Here is an 18350-nt window from a genome sequence, read left to right as displayed (position 1 = left end):
TGCTGCATTTTCCTAAACCCAAGTTATTGAGCTGAAGTACTGCACTTAGCATGATTAAGACTGTAGAGATTTCACTGGAATGTCCCTGCGCTTATAGCAGTTTTTTCATTTATGCACAGGATCTGTTCATCTTGCTAATCCAGATTTTGTTCTGCATTAACTTCTGTCATGTGCAATATGTGTTAAAAACTTGACAAAAAATGCATTTTATCATATTTTTGCTGTTGCTTTGAAAATTGATTTTGTTAAATATTTTAGACCCCTTTTTTTATTGACAAACACAAGGTCTACTTGTTTACTTACATCAGCTCATAATTAATTGATGAAGGATGACCTATGTTGACAGTCTTCCAGTCCCTGGTTCATATTTTACTAGCTGGTTACCTTGGTTTGCATTTCTTCATGTACCACCTTATTCCTCTCCAGTTCCAGACCCTCCTCTGATTGACTTGTCCAATAGCAAAGTCTATAATGAGGCCTCAATCTGCTGGAGGCTGTCTGATGACCACCTACCTACAGATCATCACGTGCTGGAATACCGCAGGTGGGTACAAACATACAAAGGGGGAAAAAATAATGCAAGAGAGGAGATCCACAGACCAGACATGGGTATGGCTGAAAAATAAAAATTTCTACGACTGACTATGATGATCTTTTTCTCCAGACTCGGGGGCCCGAGTCAGTCCCCATCCCAAGACGACGGTGAGGACAGTGGGGTCTGGAGGGCTACAGAGAGGGTGTATGGTCCCAGCACCGTGGTGTGTGACCTGGAGCCTAACAGCCTGTACTCCTTCAGGGTCCGAACCTGCAGGAACTCCATGTTCAGCCCCCACAGCCCTGAGGTCACCTTCCACACACCACCTGCACCTGGTAAACCTGAGACGTGTGGTGAAGTTTTCCCCTATGATAGATGCGTGTTCTTGGCCTTTCCTTTAGTTGGGTGTAAATTAGAGCTGGGGCGATTTGTCGACGTAGTCAATTATGTATCCGTTGTTAGTGGGATTCCCCTGGACAAGCTCCAGCTACAAGACCTCGCCTTCGACCATTTGAAGTTTGGGAGTATTTTAGAGAGACACTCAACAACGTGCTGCTCCGTGAGCTCTGTGAATTGGAAATGGCTTCACTGCAGCACAACTGCTGTCAACGAATACGTGAATGAGCATGAACACGTGAAGCGAAAGTATCCTGGAGCACTGACGGCAGCACTGCAAATCGTGTTTACCTTCCGTCTCCACACAAGCACGGCACATTATCAGCTCAAAGACACGTAGTCCGTTAAAATAAAGTATTTTCTAAGTCATATAAAAGTAACTTCTGCCCTGCTGCTGTCATGGTAATGTAACGTTACACCGTGAGTCATCTAACGTTCGGCTGTTTCTTTTTCTTTATTTTATGAGCGAGAGAACAACAGATAACAGTACAGTCTGTGAATCCTGTCAGTTGTTTTCTTTACATTTATTCATTTAGCTGACGCTTTTATCCAAAGCGATTTACAATTGCTATACATGTCAGAGGTCACGCTCAGGGAGACAATGGTGGATGGGTCACAGTGGGGAATTGAACCCGGTTCTCACACCAAAGGCAGGCGTCTTATCCATTGCGCCACCACCACCCCTTTGCCCCACACTGTGCAGAAATACATTTGATTATCACACTGCATTACTCAATATTGAAATAAATCCATGTCAGAAAGATAAAGTTTTAAATAAAGTAGCCTAATTACACACATACCATTGATGTAGAAATTTGATTCATTTTAAGATATGCTATTGTCATTCTAATGTGCTTCATCAGGATGATTGAATAAAATATTGATTAGACATGTTTTTGATATTTATTTAGGATAAATTGATAGGCTATGTTAATTGAGTAATAGGCTACTTTTTTTTCTTCAGAATAAACAACATTTAGTTGTTAGATTAACCGACTAATCGAAAAAAATAATCGTTAGATTAATCAACTTGAAAAATAATCGTTATGTACAGCCCTAGTGTAAATACAAAAGGGAATAGAAAGACAGCAGGTGTTGTGGTAATGTGAAGATGTTTGAGTTCCTGAAAATGAAATGTTATAATGGGTAAATAAAAAGTGCATAAACTTGAATTGCTATATATATATATATATATATATATTTTTTCCCTAAACACAATTAATTGAGGCTGTGTGATTGATGTTGATGCTAAGTGCATTAATTAACGACGAGCTGTTATTATGTACAAGATTAAGCTTCTGACTGTCGGAGAACCATCCCCTGTTATTGGGCCTCTTTTGGCCATGGCAACAGCTAAGCTCCTCTATCCGCTTTTTACTTCTCAGAGCACGTCTGAGTGTTTCCATCGGGCTCGATTTTTAGGAAGATTGTCAAATGACTGATGCTTCATTGTTTATTTTGTAGCATGCACAATGGAGGTAATGAAGCACAGTGGTGTTTTTAGTTAATAACCTTGGTAATGGCTTTTGTGTTTCAGATGACTGAATCCAATATAGCTTTTGTCTTGAGTTTGTGGGAGAGGAGAGTGTTGTACAACAGGACAGCTTGGAAAAGAAACCTGCAGTTGCATCTGTTGCTGGCATTTTAAGCTTGCCTGGCAGATGCAAGGTGGAATTCATTAAAAACGATCATCCCCAACCATCTGCTGAACTTGAATTCACATCGTATGCTCCCCGTAAGGGACACTGTGACTTTTATTTATATCCTGCTCGACAATCATTACATTCTCCTCGCTTTTGACTGCTTGCGCTGATCATACAGAGAGTGTAAAAGTCTGGAGTTTGCAGGAGCATTTTCTGTAGCAGTGTCACTTAGTTTTGACCAACTTGTCCTTTGGATGCAGGAGCCTGCAAAAGTATGTTGCATACATGACATGTCATTCCCTGATCCGTTCCCTGGCTGTGCTTTTGATTTGTGTCCTGCACAAGCCTTGTCATTTGTGTTGTGATTGGAGTTTCCACATTCCTGTGCTCTCTGGTTCGTGTAAGTCTTAGTGGATAGATTCACTGTGCGTCAGTAATGCGGCGAAATTTCAGGCCAGAGTAAAACACAGAGGACGAAATGCTCCAGCTCGAGACACACACACACACACACACACACACACACACACACACACACACACACACACACACACACACACACACACCCGCTACTCATGACGAAGCATGAGGGGTTCACAGTTGCTGACTGCAATTTCTTTTGCCCCCAGATTTCTTTTATCATTTATTAAATGACTCGTAGCTTCATTTACTGGCAAATGTCACAGGTTATTTTGCAATGTAATGATGTAGCTCTCCCTTGTTCATATTAAAATTAAAACATTGTCTGTGTCAGTGAACAAAAACAATTTAGTCCACAATAGGAAACAATACTGCATAACTTCACATAAAACTGCAGCATTGTTGTCTGGTCACCCTTTAGGCGTGCTTATACTATTGTCATTGTGGCCTAGTTATTGGAAGGACTTCCCTAGACACATGCAAATTAGCTAGTCTTCCCCTGTGTAGATCTTAGTTTGCATAGGATGGCTGAGTGAACAGGCATAATCATGCCAGCCTATATGTATCCTGGATTATGCTAATTGTGGCCTTTGGCCCATAAACTATTTATAGAATGCATTTAATTGCATCCAGACGAGGAATATGAGGGGCACAAGAAATGAGGATTTAGATCCATTAGGCTGTGACAATGATAGCAAGTAGGTCTTTGTGGAGCTCTTTAAGATGGTGCTACAGTGCCCTCATGTGTCAGCTCCTGTCACCTACCCAGTTCAACACCTGTTTATTCCCTAACAGAGGGATTGAACTAGCTATTGCACAAGTTGTATGTGACATTCAGCATCAAACATTTTCCCATAAAGTTAGTTTAATCCATTTGTTTGTCCGATATGTCCCATTTTGAGACTTGTGACAGAAAAATAAAAACAATGAAAACTATATACAAAAAAGAAGTGACGTCTTTACTATATACTTATAGATTTTTAAAAATTAAGTCTGGGCTGTGGGGCGTTAGTTAACCCAGCTTTTCCGAGCGTGACACAATTACATATTCTCCATTCTGTAAATGTCTTACCTGTACCTTTCTTTTCTTTAGGTGGGCTCTCCTGTAGAAACCATTTTCTTTGTTAGAGCATTTTTACCAGCTACTAGCAATATATGCAATAAATATTTCTCTTTTCAGCCATTCTTGACGTATGAGTAAAAATTTAAATGTCTTAATCTCCAGGGGCTAGTGACATCTGAAAATTGTGTAAGGCATGATGTATTCCTCTCAAAAAATTCTCTAATTACAGGGCAATCCCAGGAAACATAGTTATGATTTGCATTTAGATTTCCAATTTCGCCAGCAAACCGGGGAGATAACATTATAGTGGGATTTACGAGAGGGTGTTTTCTTCTCATCTTAATCTGTGTTTTTTTTTGTTATTGTTTTTTCTTCTACTCTCTCTGATTTGTCTCGTTATCCTCTTCTCCTCCACCTTCATCTGCCTTTGTTTTGTCCCCCTTTCTGTCCTTTCGTCTCCTCACATTTGCCTATCATCTGGCTCATTCGCCCCTACAGCTTTTGGGTTCCTGTTCAATGACAAGTGTGGCTTCAGTACGGAGCGGCTCATTCTAAACAAGCGGCGGGACACTGTGGAGAACGTAGCAGGCATGGCCTTCCTCCTTGCAGCAGACCGTGTGCAGACAGGCAGCTACATCGGACTAGACTACATAATTGGGGACACAGGCATCTCTCAGGGAAGGTATGCCAAAAACTGACAACACTGGGACTTTGTACAAAGAAGTTGTGTCCAACAGCATACTTTACGTGTGACAGAACAAATGACTATTACAAAGTGAGCCTCAAAGTAAGGCTTTCTCTAAAAGATGAAGGTGAGTAGGCCTACTGGTATCCTGCTCATTACGCGTCAATATCTCATCCTGTCTGGATATAAAATATTCGAGAGGGAGCAGAGATGAAACTTCAGTGCAGGTGGTAGGATTATTAAACTGTCATTTCTGTACCATCTTTCTCAGCCTCCATTCAGAAAGCGATAGTTAATTTATCATTATAAGGAAAGATTTGCACCAGATATGTTATGGGACAAATCAGAAAATGAGTGTGAATCATCATATTTTCTAGTAATGCAGTTAAAAATGTAATTGCTGTTTGTTTTGCAGACACTATTGGGCTTTCAAAGTAGAACCGTACTCCTACATGGTTAAAGTTGGAGTGGCCTCTGACTCAAAGATGCTTGAATGGTTTCATAGTCCCAGAGATACCAGCAGCCCAAGGTAAGCACAAGCTCACGTCTCTGTACCTAGCTGTCATTTACACTTTGTCAATAATCAGTAGACATTTGGTAAAACTGTAACTAAAATGGTTCAAATTCATTAACTTTACCTTGTAGATACCTGACTGCAACACACAGACAATCTCAGTACAGGGATAAGTGTGTTTGAGTCATATCTAATCCTGTGATGTAAGAGAACCAGTATAAACTCGTAAAGAGCTTACTCACAGACAAAGCCTGCCTTTTCTCACTGGATCAGCTCATGCAAAAGCATGTAAAGGAACACGTTACGCAAATACGTTTTAATTCTATGGTAATTACATAATGAATGCAAGGTGATAAATAGCATGTAGCATTCAACCAGTCTGTTTCTTATAGAGATAATACTTGGAAACTTGGAAAAATCCATGTACGTGTTTGACTTTACCTCTGTCTGTTCTTTGTGTTTTTTAAAAAATAAAAAAAATAAAATAAAGGTTAACATGACTCTCCAACATCTCTCAAACTTAACAATAGAGAAGAATTTGTCTTATTTGATTATAAACTTGTGTTTTGGACTGACAAGATGACGAGGAAGTTGATGCTAAGTTGAGGAAAATTATATTGCCATAATTATCATTATTGATTTATTGCCCAGCCCTAACTTAAACCCCACTCCCCCCCGCTTCCTTTCAACAGGTATGACCATGACAGTGGGCATGACAGCGGCAGTGAGGACGCATGCTATGAGCTCTCCCAGCCCTTCACCCTCCTCACCCTGGGCATGGGCAAACTCTTCATCCCCAAGGCGTCTTCATCCTCTTCCGGTTCCACAGCAACCGCACCGCCCAGTGACCCTGGCAACCGCGTGCTTCCCATGCCACAACGTTTGGGCATATGTCTTGATTATGACGCGTGCCGGGTGTATTTTTACGATGCCGACACCATGAGGTGCCTTTACGAGAGGCAAGTGGATTGTTCAGGAACAATGTATCCGGCTTTCGGCCTCATGGGCAGCGGCAAGGTTCAACTGGAAGAGTTCATCGCCGCTAAGAGACTGACCTTCTGAGGAGGGATGGAGTACGTGGATGCATTTGAACCTGCATCTATATAATCTTTGGCATGTTCTGGCAAGAGCAGATTTTATTGACAGGGTAACGGAGAAAAATCCAAGCTGTTTGTGACGGTCCGATGAGGTAGATGCGATTGGGGCCATGGGCTCTCTGCCAGAGATTGGCCTATTTAGAGTTGGCATGTATAATATATGATCCACACACAAGAGCATGCCACTGACTATTAGCGTCCACATACAAAGGTCATCAGTGGTTGGTATATGGTATGTGACAGGTCTTCTCTACATACCAAAGTCTCTTTATCTGACATGGTTTTAATTGCCAGCTATGATCAGCTGTTGATGTAGTGGAATTGGCTGTAAAGTTAGTCCGCAGCTACTTTAAATCTTTTTAACATGAAACGCCTTTGAGCTTACACTTCCTCTTTTGCCAGGTTTATGTTTATAGATTTTTTTATTTTTTTTTGCGTGTGTGTATTAATTATTGTGATCTTTGGCTCTTTTCTGTAACTATTTGTCTAACTGTAGCAGCATAGGTTTAGATGTAATCTTGGTGGACCTGGGAGAGCCTTGTAGCTACTTTGAAGCTAGCGCCTTCGTGCCTTTTTCTTTATTCTTTTTAGAAAATGGCTCATGTAGTTTGCTCTAGCAAGCAGATGTTGGTGTCATTGCACAGCGTTATGGAAATACTTATCTGCATAAATACTGTGTTTTTACTGTTGGATTGATCAAAGACACTGGTGTCAATATTATAACGGTTAATAGTATTCATTATGACTTGTTACTTATTTACTCTTGACTTTATCGCCGAAAACACTACTTATCCTCCTCGTCATGGTTATGTTCAGCTGTTTTTGCACAATACGATGAAAGAAGCCTCGCTCATGATAAAATTTACAATCACGTTTTGATCACTACCTAGTTAGCTTCTTCACTTTAAATGTAGACACAGCACATTCATGTCTCACAGTGATTCACTCACAAAAGCGTTCACCTTTTACTAACATAAACATGAATCCTGGAGTAGTTAAATGGATTTAAAAGCCTCTCACTGTTTTGCACAACACTGAATGTGACATTCAACATCACAAAACCAGCCAGACACCAGAACACCGTGTATTTGTATTCAACATCCGTTTGACAGCTGTAAAGTCACTAATAGCCAAAGCGTGTTGGTTCTGGTGCTGACTTAACTGCAACACACCGCTCTGTGGCCTAACAGCCTTCTAAACACAGTTTTAAAAGAAAAAAATGCTGTTCTTCAGGTTCTTACAAAAAGTGCTATCACAAAACACACTGTTCAGTACCTTTTACTATCAAAACCACCGTTTACTTGTAGTGCAGACACATAAAGTGTAGCATATTGGCATGTCACTGGAGTTTTTGGCTATCAGACAGACACCTAAGTGGTTGATTGGCTTTGATTAAATCAACTCAGAGAAGACAAGACTGTTTTGCTGGGTAACCACACTTGTTTTTTGAGTAGATGTATACTGTGTATGTGCCTGCACATGGGTTTGTTTGCACCGTTTCATGTATATTTTGATTTCTGGAGGGTTAGGTTAAATCGGTGTGTGTTTTCTCAGGTTTCTGGCCCTGATTGGGGCCTGCTGCTTACCTACCTCTATCTGTCAGGCCTGGGAAACCTTAACTACTGCACCTTTCCTCACAGAAACAACGTTTGGTTTGATTTGCAGCTTTGTCCGTAACAGTCAGTTCAATATCTTCGCCTTCTCTTAATGTCGGATAATAAGCTGATCTTTCAAAATGTTTGATTTTAACTTCCATGTACATATTAATCCAGAGTATATTATTTTCAGTTAAATAAAGTACATCTTAAATGTTTATTAGTTGGTGTTTGCTTGTGGACTTGACAGAGATGTGTATCACTATTGGTGGAAACAAATCTTAACCCTGTTCAGCTGCCTTTGTCAAGGGAGTGTTTTTCAAATGGTACTAACCTTTTCTTCCTCCTTTTTTGTGGTGGTGGTTTGATTAGTCGGTTTTAAATGTTTGTTTATAGAGGTGTGGAACACATCATTGTATTTTTGGGGGGTTAAAAACATTTAATAAATTAAAGTTGTTACATTTAGCCGGACAGAAACGTTCTCCTGTCTCAAAATGAAATACTGGATTTCTGTAATTTGTCACGCAAGTGTTGCTGTCAGTTATTTTCACTCTTGTCCTCAGCGGTCACAAACCTTGATTCTTGCATTTTAAAATTGACTGTTTCAACATCCTTAAAAACATCTATGCATTTATGAATTGGCAGGATAAGTCCACTGTTTTATTTCCATCACAGAATGTATTCCTGTTAATTACAGAACAAACAGCTGAATGTTCTTGTGGTGGTTTTCTTTGTTTGGGTTGTTCCACACGGGGTCACGGCACAGTTGTATGTAGTTATAGAAAACTGATTAAAAGCCTTGTAATCTCAACATTACATAAAAATCACAATGCGTACTAGCCTGCTTTTCAGTAATGCATTTAGAACCAAATATTTTGCAGGCTGGCTCTCAATCTAATTCCAAGCTAGCACTTTAAAAAAAACCGTAGCATGTCAGCAACTGTTTGGCTCTACAGGTGTGTGTGTATAAATGTGTGTGCAATATTATTAAGATGGCTGTAGAATAGAACAGTTTAGACAGACAAGCCTATCAAGACAATTTGCACTGTTAGGAGTTTATAGTTTACTTTTGTGGTTTTTAAATGGGCTTTTCTTTGATACCAAGTGAATTTTAAACTACTTGATTTGTGACTGTTTCTTTTCCCCTTAGTAACACAACTGAACTCTAAATTAGTGACAGTGCATTTGTCCTTGTGTGTATTCTCCACAGGATTTGGATGTGGTGTGTAAGTGGTGGGTTTCTGTATGTGTATTATGTAAAGACGTGGAAATGTTGTTCTTTGCTCTGATTCCTGGAAACGCTACACTTTTTAATTTGCTGTGTGGGGATTTCATCAAATAAAACTAGTGTTTCTAAAGACATTTTGTGTCTTGATAATGTTCACACATTTGTATAGTTCGCATAGTGGCATGTATAAACATTCAGGCAACCTCTTACAGTAGTTACCACTTTGTAAAACTTTTTTCAGCACAAATCACAACTTATAAACATTAATTGATTCCAGTTAACTTTCTATTCTTGCATTAGGATTTCCTCTGCATTATTCCTTGCAGAATGCTTATAGTTCACAGATGCTGTCTTGCATGCAATGAATGCTCATTTGAGGTCTAACCATGGATATTCCATATTTACATATCTGGACATTGTGAATGCATCGCAAAACCTTAATCTTTAGTTTCTTTAAAAGGTCCATGTGTTCAGGTATGTTAAGATGTCTGTCTTTTATAGTTTTTCATAGCTTCACAAGGACATTTGCTTCCCGGAGTTGTGCATTGATGTGCATTACACGTAAAACAAAGCATGAAAAATTAGAGGGACCTAAGCTCTGGGGCTGTCTGCACACAGTTATGTCATGAAATTCTGCATTTATATATCGCTGCCAACTGCTATGTGAAGTCCATTCCCTTTGCAATTTTTTTTATATATATATTTTAAAGTGGATTTTGCATTCAACCTTTCACAAAACACTTAATTTATTAGCTTTTATTAACTTTTTATTCTTTATTTAGCATAAATAGCATATATAGCCGTCTATTTTTTGAAGTTGCTTATCTTTTACTTATTTCTACAATGATACCTCAATTTCCATGTGCCGGATTGATAAAGTGTATCTTATCCAATGGAGCCCAAATATTAACATACCAAAAGAGAACAAATTGTTATTTCAGGGATGCGAAGTGAACACCAAATCCACTCAATGTAGCCTAAGGCTGCAGGTTAAATCCTAATATTTAGTGTGCTATATATGAAAAGAGTCGATTTTAATGGCGCACCTCGGGGTGGGTTTATTGATGATTTTCGCCAAAGAGAGATTGAATTGTCCCCCCATCCACCTGCTGAAGGATGCTGAGCTATTGGAGGAGGAGGAGGCGGCGGCGACGACGTCACGCTGTGCACGCTGGCGGCCTGTCGTCGCAACGCGGAAGAGACGAAGGAGGAAAAGAGACTCCACGTCACTGAGGTGTAATATTGGCGTCAGTGAACCACAAGGTGCTACCTCAGTACGGCTTCAGTACCTTAGCACAATTCCCGATATCCTCATGTAGGTTACGGTAACTCGTATGACCACACAGCGAAGATATATTCGGCTGGTTCTGTACTGAGCGGCCTCGGTACAGACGCTGGGAATCCGCAGAAGGTAACGTAAGTTACGTTAACGGACGTTTGTGTGTTAGTCCGATGCCTGCTAGCCAGATCCCGGCTGTAACACCGGACGGTACCGGGGCTGCAGTGTTTCCTCTGAGCTCTGGTGACCTTTGCAGCTTGAAGCAAGCGACACACTGCATTTTATTGAGAGGGGTTAGGGAGCATTCGCGCCAGAGTTTAATCGCAGCCTGTGAGTGTCAGTGAATTGACAGTACTAGCTAACATTAAGGTCGACAGGCGGTTTGACAGTTGTTGTTGTCCCGGTGCTCCGCTGCTGCTGCTGCCGCCAAATGGATGTTACATCTCTGCATCTCACCTCATGCAAACTGATAACTGCAACCAGAGCCACTGAACAATTGTAAGACGTGTTACTGTATGTATGTATCCATGCTAAAGCCCATTCATTGTTGTGATTTTTGATGATGTAGACAGTGTAAAACGTGGTGTAACTCACAATCAATAATCATTACAAAGTGCCAAAACATATTTTCAGGAAAACCTTGAAGGGACACTCCACTGATTTTACACATAAGGATCTGTGTATAACTTGTCAGCCAGTGAAAACAGTTGTAAAATCTTACAACTCTGGAGCTTTGTGTGCATGGAGAGTAAAGATTTCTAACCCCTAACCCATTTTAACCCATTGGCTTCATCTCCTCTTCACTTCAGGTGAAGCCCTCATGTGCATGGTGGGCCAATAGAAACACTGATGCTGATGCACATTCCTATACAACCTACAACAGTTCAGTACTATGACTTGTAGCCTAGTATGAATTTAGGCTCTGACTTATAATGTCATCTTACTTTAATAAGCGTATTAGTGTGTTCACCATCTATTAGACATCTAAAACAAACTTCTATGTGTTTATTTAAACTAAAATATTTTGATTATCTGTTAAGCTGTGCTGGTAGATTATTGATTTTTTAACTACTCTCCATCCCAGCATTGTCAGAGTGAGACAATTGTGTCCTGTAGTGCTGGTTTTTAATTGTCTCATCTGTTGTTTTGTGTTCATCGTGTTTCTGCATTACATTTACATTTATTCATTTAGCTGACGCTTTTATCCAAAGCGACTTACAATTACTATACATGTCTGGAGCAACACATTACATGTGTGTGTCGGACAGTCCTTGCTTGTGTTTTGCTTGCGGCCATTTGCATATGTTTTCTTTAGTTGCAGTGTGTAGAGCTCTCAGCCGCCATAGCTTTCATTTTTAACACATTTGGTACCCAAATGTCAGTGGGATGTGTAGTCTCAGTTAGCAAGGGTTTTTTAGTCTGTAGTTTCTTGTTTCTTGACCCCAAACATGATTTTTGTCCTATGTTCAGAGAGGCAATGTTGTGTACGGTACATTTGCCATTTGGTGAAAAAGTCCTCCGCATGCTCAAGATATCTTGTTGTTTTCTTGGCTTGCATAGAATAGGTTACCAGTTTTGTTACGTCTGCCATAAGTGAACATATTTTGTATCCATTTTATCAAATGTACACACACACACACAACACAAATGGACAACAAATGTCACAGGAGCTAGGTGATACGTAACATTAATTATCTAAGTGTTAATAGATAAGTTATCATCTTGGAATCCGCTTATTGTAATATGGTGACTTATACTTAGCATATATTTGTTTTTCATTTTCTCCGGTAGCTTAATGTTATACTGTCCATATCCACATTACTGTTATTTTTCAAAATTTGAGCATACATTTCTTCTGATTTAATCAATTTTGTACATACAGTGTATTGATGTTTCAAAATATAGAGGTACGCTTGTTTGAATCACAGTGTTTTCTGTATTTAGTAAGTACTAAATACAGCTGTTCAGTGTTGCCTAATATGTAATCATCCATTACATATAGTAGAAGATTGTAGTTTGCTTGTAACATGGCTATTGTCATGAAAAATAACCTGTTTTATAGGACACACCTAGTTATTCACACCCATTGCACACCTTTGTTTCCAACATGTGATCATGTATCAGTGTAAAGTTGTAACATTAGTCTTCTGATTTATTACATCACTAGTATAGTCTAAAGGGCTGTAGAGTGTGTTGATAAGACAATACAAACTAAACAGCAGTGCAGGAATTAAAGACTTCAAGCTAAGCTGTTTTAGCTGGCATATGCTGTGATCATTAGGAGCATGGCAGGGGGCTCACCACAACTACAAGGGCTACTGATTTCAAAACAATGCATTACCAGCGTATTGTATGCTGAACTTGCATCACAGCAGTCTGTGTTTGAAATTGAAAGATGGCCGTACGGTCATGTATGATTAAGAAAAGTCCAGCAAGGCAATAAGATGAATATAATACTTGACTTTATACTAGCAGTCTGCAGCAATCTGTGAACATTTAGTTTGTTTTCTGACATGACAGTGTCGCATATGCACTTTGACAATGGTGGCAGTGAATATAATATAAATAGTCATTTAGTCATCTAGCTGATAATATTAATAAAGAATGAATATTGGGTCAGAATCTGTTGGGGTGTTTCTGATGCATTGTGTTATTTACGCATCAATATTAGCAGCATTTCTTTGGTGAGCCTTTAGTCATTTTGGCTCACTGTGAATGTGGACCGTTACTTTAAAACAAAACTTCTGATATATTTCGAAAAAGAAGCTCTCCAGACACCCGCAGGTATCTTGAGAGCCTAGGAATGTATTCGCTTAGTCCACTCTGAATGTGCTTAATTTATTTGTAATGGAAGTCAGACAAACGCACAGCAAATCAAACGTGTGTTTGCTCTGCACTTTGTTATTCAACGCAGCAGAGCTATCACTAACTGCAGTAAAGAGCAAAGGGAAGAGGAACCAACTTAACACAGGTAGTCTCACTTCTTGTTGCAGTGGCAGAGCATTGAGGAAGTAAGCGCCTGCTTCGGTGCAGTGCTACTTCTCTTTTACCTCTTTTTGTAAGCTTTAACCTGGGCAGACTTCATGTGAGGTAGCCTGCACTTGATCACTTAGCAGTTTTGTATCATGCTGGTGAGAGGTGCTTCAGTGACACAGCTGCATGAGGCCATTTTGTGTCGAAATGCCAAATACCATTGCTCCTATCTCCATTAACGGTTAGTTTAAGTAATGTGAGTGCTTAAAAGAGCGTACTTATTACCCCCTGATTGGTTAAGTAAATTACAGATGTTCTCTGTTTTAATCTCTGTCTAATGAGTTGGATGTCGTACCTTGGAGTCGTGGTTGAACTGCTGGCTTATCCGAAAAAAAGGAAGTTTCAGAATTGTTTGACAAGGCTGCTCACCTGCAGTGTGTGTTTTGGCTTTCATAGGCAGATCCAGGACAGACGGAGGAAAGCACGGCAGCATTTTTGTGTGTGTGTGTGTGTGTGTGTGTGTGTGTGTGTGTGTGTATCATTTCATTGTTTACTCTGTCATTACTGAACATGTCATTGGCCTCCACAATATTTATTGATATATTACACTAAGGTTACTTGGTGTGGAAATAGGAGCTGCTTCAATCTGTATTTAGAACTTAATCAAATTTACTTTCAGGGAGGTGACACACTCATAAGCCAGTCCAGTAAAGGGTGTTAATGTAAGCTTATTACACAGAGATTGAAAACAAAACACTCCAGTAGCTTTCACAAAGGCAGCTTCTTCAACGTTACGAGGTCTACATAGTGACGGTTTGCTTAAGCTAATTAATTGCAGAAAACAATGAAACTGTGAGTATTTACCCAAATGAATGCCTCCCTTTTAATCTGTGACTCAACTCAACAGGTAGACCTTTGGTCAGTTCTTACAAGCAGTGAGAAAATAAATGTGCTTGCAATGCGTTTACAAAGAGGCTTGCTAATTTTAAAGAGTTTTGTAAATGAAGATTACAGTCTGGTTTTCTGACACACTCAGTTTTTACTCAAAGATAGACAGTATAGACAGGCTGTCATCAGTATGTACATCAGAAAATACAGTCTGTGGTACACAAGCTCTGTGTGTTTGACTAAACTTGTGTGTTGTTTTACCTCATCATAAATATGAAAAAATAAAATGTAATGCCTCTTATATCAATATCTTATGGCAGCGAGGTTCATGGTTAAAAATACTGGTTGACTAGTTTACGTGTATGTTTGCATATATATGTTCTTCTGCTCCCATTACCCTGAGATGGAGTGGGGTTGGGGTGGGATCTCAGAATAGGGGTGGGGAATAGAAAATGACTGTACTTGTACCTTTCTCTGGCTACTTGTTTTGTGGACAAAAAAACAACAACTAGTTGACTGAATTCAGCTTCTCTTTCTGTGACCTTTCACATCCTTGTGATAACATTATCTTTATTCTTATCTCGTCTGAACTGAGCTGAAACAGGACTGCACCTCAGCTAGGCATCTTTATCAAGCCGGGTATTTTCAGAGTCGATAACCATTTTATACCTGGGGGGGGGGGGTCTGAAATGAAAAGCATATCTTCTTTAAATTTTCAGGCAGTTGTTTTTTGAAATGTATTTTTTATCACACACACTTCACAGGGAGATAGTCTAGCAGCAACAGGGTAAACAACGCTGTTTACACACGTGTTACCAGTGCTTGAATAGCAAAACATCTTATCACATATGACACCCCCATTTGAAACAGAAGCATCTCCAGGGTAAAGATGCAGCAGTAACTTGCTTTGACTCATTCAGCGTGGGAAATGTGATTGCTGAATGTGATATTTCTCAGTCTGTACGCTCGAGCTGCTTGCTTTAAAAATGGTAAAATACTATGTGCTCTTCCATTTGATTGTGTACGTGTAAAGCATTAAATGGTTAGTGAATGTGAACATGAATCACTTTCTTATTTGAGATTTCTTACCTGCCACGCTGGAGAACTTATTGTTTAAAGTTAAGAATTATTGAGTGCCTCCTCACTTACCAACAGATTTTAATAATCGAATCTTATCAGCCAGGTTTTTTTTAGGCACATGTTGAAAGTGAATCTATGTTGATGCATGTTATATGCATTGGGCCTAAATGTTTCTAAATGTTTTTTGTTTTGTGTTTGTTTATTCCCTCAGAGTGCCCCACTGCCTCAGCTTCTAGATGGGTGAATCAGGATCACGCCGTTCCACACTTGTGTCCCGCCTGCCAATCTTCCGCCGCAGCAGCAGTAAGAGGCAGGAGTCTCTCCCCTCCTCTCCGTCTTCAGGCGGAGTGGGAAATGGCGTCCACAGCTCTTCGCCCTCCAGCACCAACTCCAGTTCTGGCAGTACCGGGAAACGCCGGAGCCTTTTCCGCACACCCTCTCTCAGTTTCACAGCTAAACGGAATAGTGAGCCACGTGTCCAGCCTATCAACCTAAACCTCACGCCTCCGCTGACACAGGGCACCGACGCAAACGGAAATAACCAGCAGACCATAACAACGTCATTGTCAACGGGGTTCAGTGATGGCGGTGGACGGCCCAAGTCGCGTCACTCATTTGGGTTTGGCAGCCATAAGAAGAAAATCACACGCTCTCAGACAGAGGATTTTGATAAACCGCCCTCTTCCTCCACAACTAATCGAAATGTATTTATAAACTGCATCAGTGGCTCAGGGGCCAATGAGGGCGACGACTCCGGGTTCCTGGATGACTACAGCGGTGGCAGTAATAACAAACGATCATCACGCCAGAAGAAACAGCTGATGCCCAAATCTTTCTCATCTCACCACCGCTTCTCCCGGACCTCCGATCACCCCAGACCTCCAGAAGTAAATCTGGAACCCCCAAGCTCCACAACCATCACTCCAGGAGCAGGAGGGCTCACCCCGGGGTCATGGCCAGGCGAGCTGCTTGGTGCCGGTGGTGAGAGCTCACTGCAGTCCCCTATGATATCAGAAGACCGAACCACAGCCATCACCCCTTCAGAGTTCATCCCCATCACAGAGGATTCTGTATCCGAGGTGGATGCTCTGCCAGCTCCTAGCCCCGGGTCTGGTTTAGCCCCAGGATCTGCATCTCTGCCTGGGCTGGCAGCTGACGCAGCTCCGCCTAACCCCCCACCTGCTCCAGAAAACTTCAGTGTTGCTGTCTCTACCTCCCAGGTAGCATGTTTTCTCTCTTTACCCTTATCAATCATCTAAGGTGCTATGGAATCAAATGGATCGATCAGTATAGACACACAGTACGTGTCATGTTGGTTGTAATCGAAGTGCAAGAACATTTCACAGTTTCACTCTAAAACATCAGAACCATAACTCTTTTTGCTTGGACAAACAGGAATTTATTTGTAAAAAGATGGCAATTTAAGTGGGTGAGGAACACACAATAGAACCACAGGTGCCCTTGGATGTCAAGAACAAAACCCATAAAGGAGGAATATTTATTGCGACTGTGTGGAATCTGTGAAATGTGGCGTAAAAATTGACCACCGGGCATGAAAAGTCCTTTTTATTGGAGGAGCTAAGGCATGAAAACGTAAACCTACGCATGTCTGCAAACTGCCCTCTACATTTCACACCTTTGAAAAAATGTGTTCTTATTTTATTTCCTGGTAGACGAGGGAACGACCAGGAAATAAGGAAAGCATTTACCCCGTGTAACGGTTGCAAAGACAAAGCTCTGTACTTAGGCTATTGAAGAATAAATACTGTATGACTCTGCTATCTAAAAATGCACACTGCTGCCTGAGGACACAACTATCCTCCTGCTGAATAAGTACTAAAGTGATTTCATGGTTTCTTCTCTCATTCACAGTTGTTCTTGTATTTGAATGTAACATTTTATTATGCTATTAAGCCTAGTCTGTTTTAACACATACTCAATGAAATGTCCTCTCCTCAGGTTTTCTTCACTCCAGCCCAGTCTACTACTGAAAAACCTTTACTCCCTGACACCAGCACAGCCAACAACACAGACTATGAGACTGCCATTTCCCTTTCCGAGCCCGAAACAGCTGTACCCTGCCTACCGCTGCAGGAACAATCGCTGGAAGAGAGGACGGAGAGGGAGGAGGAGAGAAAGGAAGCGAGGGAAGATGTGTCAGCGGAGCAGAGGAAGGAGTTGGTGGAGGAAAGGAAGGCAGGTTACCACACAGAGACCACAAGTGAGAGCGAGGCATGTGTGGTACGCAGCGAGGGCTGTCACTCTAACCCGGAGCAATCGGAAAGGAGGCCAAGAAACACGCTGTCTGCTCAAGAAAGAGGAAACTTCTGTGGCTGCCACGAACCCAGGTCCTCTCACTTAAGGAAACCACATGCAGGTATGAAGCTCATGCAAACACCAGCAGGTAAATCACAGATTTACAGATTTTACGTCACACACTAGTGCTCAATGGGAGTTATAGAGCCAGGTTGATCCTTCGTGATAACTGAGACACACAGACGGACACAAACTTGGCTTCCGTGCTTGTTTGACATTCCTTTGTGATGAGGGCTCTGTGAAACTGTTGACCACGTATGTTATCTCAAAGGCAGCCAGTGTTGATGCATGCGGGCCTATACAGTTAAGTTTGCTGTATATGTAACCTGTTGCTTGCCTGTCACACACTTTCTTTGATGACTTAGATGTTTGTATATGCTTTTTATTCCATTTACTCTCTTGCTTTACTTGCTTCCTTACTTGTTTTCACACTAACTTACACACTCACTCACTTATGAGCAAATTTCCATTATAAATAATCACATTTTTCAATTCCAAAAGGAATAGAGGACATGTTGATATTTTCCTTATGTATGAAGTAAATGAAGTAATAAATATAACAAACATCAATACTGACAGGAAAAAACCCACTATACAGCTGTCTTACTGTATGCTAGTAAACTTGTAAACTAATTTTTTTA

The 18350-nt window shown here is 40.7% G+C and overlaps 2 protein-coding genes across 7 annotated transcripts in view; both read left to right on the top strand.

The window, feature by feature from the left end:
- Window positions 1-9307, top strand: part of trim36 (tripartite motif containing 36) — a 28696-nt gene extending 19389 nt beyond the window's left edge. For all 4 annotated transcript variants that reach the window (XM_038702516.1, XM_038702517.1, XM_038702518.1 and 1 more), the window contains exons 9-13: window positions 427-544; window positions 665-870; window positions 4553-4736; window positions 5155-5268; window positions 5946-9307. In XM_038702516.1, coding sequence (XP_038558444.1) covers window positions 427-544; window positions 665-870; window positions 4553-4736; window positions 5155-5268; window positions 5946-6315 — 992 coding nt within the window. In that variant the 3' untranslated portion in view covers window positions 6316-9307. The remainder of the gene's footprint in view (window positions 1-426; window positions 545-664; window positions 871-4552; window positions 4737-5154; window positions 5269-5945) is intronic.
- A 1048-nt stretch (window positions 9308-10355) lies between these two features.
- The window catches only part of ccser1 (coiled-coil serine-rich protein 1), a 131236-nt gene continuing 123241 nt past the window's right edge, over window positions 10356-18350 (top strand). Inside the window, exons 1-3 of one of the 3 annotated variants that reach the window (XM_038702513.1) lie at window positions 10356-10584; window positions 15605-16613; window positions 17353-17770. In XM_038702513.1, coding sequence (XP_038558441.1) covers window positions 15630-16613; window positions 17353-17770 — 1402 coding nt within the window. In that variant the 5' untranslated portion in view covers window positions 10356-10584; window positions 15605-15629. The other 2 variants (XM_038702514.1, XM_038702515.1) reach the window with 2 other exon arrangements.

The sequence above is a fragment of the Micropterus salmoides genome, unplaced genomic scaffold (assembly GCF_014851395.1).
Source record: "Micropterus salmoides isolate LMB-PRFRI ecotype aquatic unplaced genomic scaffold, ASM1485139v1 Ms_hic_scaffold_7, whole genome shotgun sequence".
NCBI classification, from domain to species: Eukaryota; Metazoa; Chordata; class Actinopteri; order Centrarchiformes; family Centrarchidae; genus Micropterus; species Micropterus salmoides.
The sequence above is the reverse complement of the archived record's forward strand: the minus strand, read 5'-3'. Positions and strand labels throughout refer to the sequence as shown.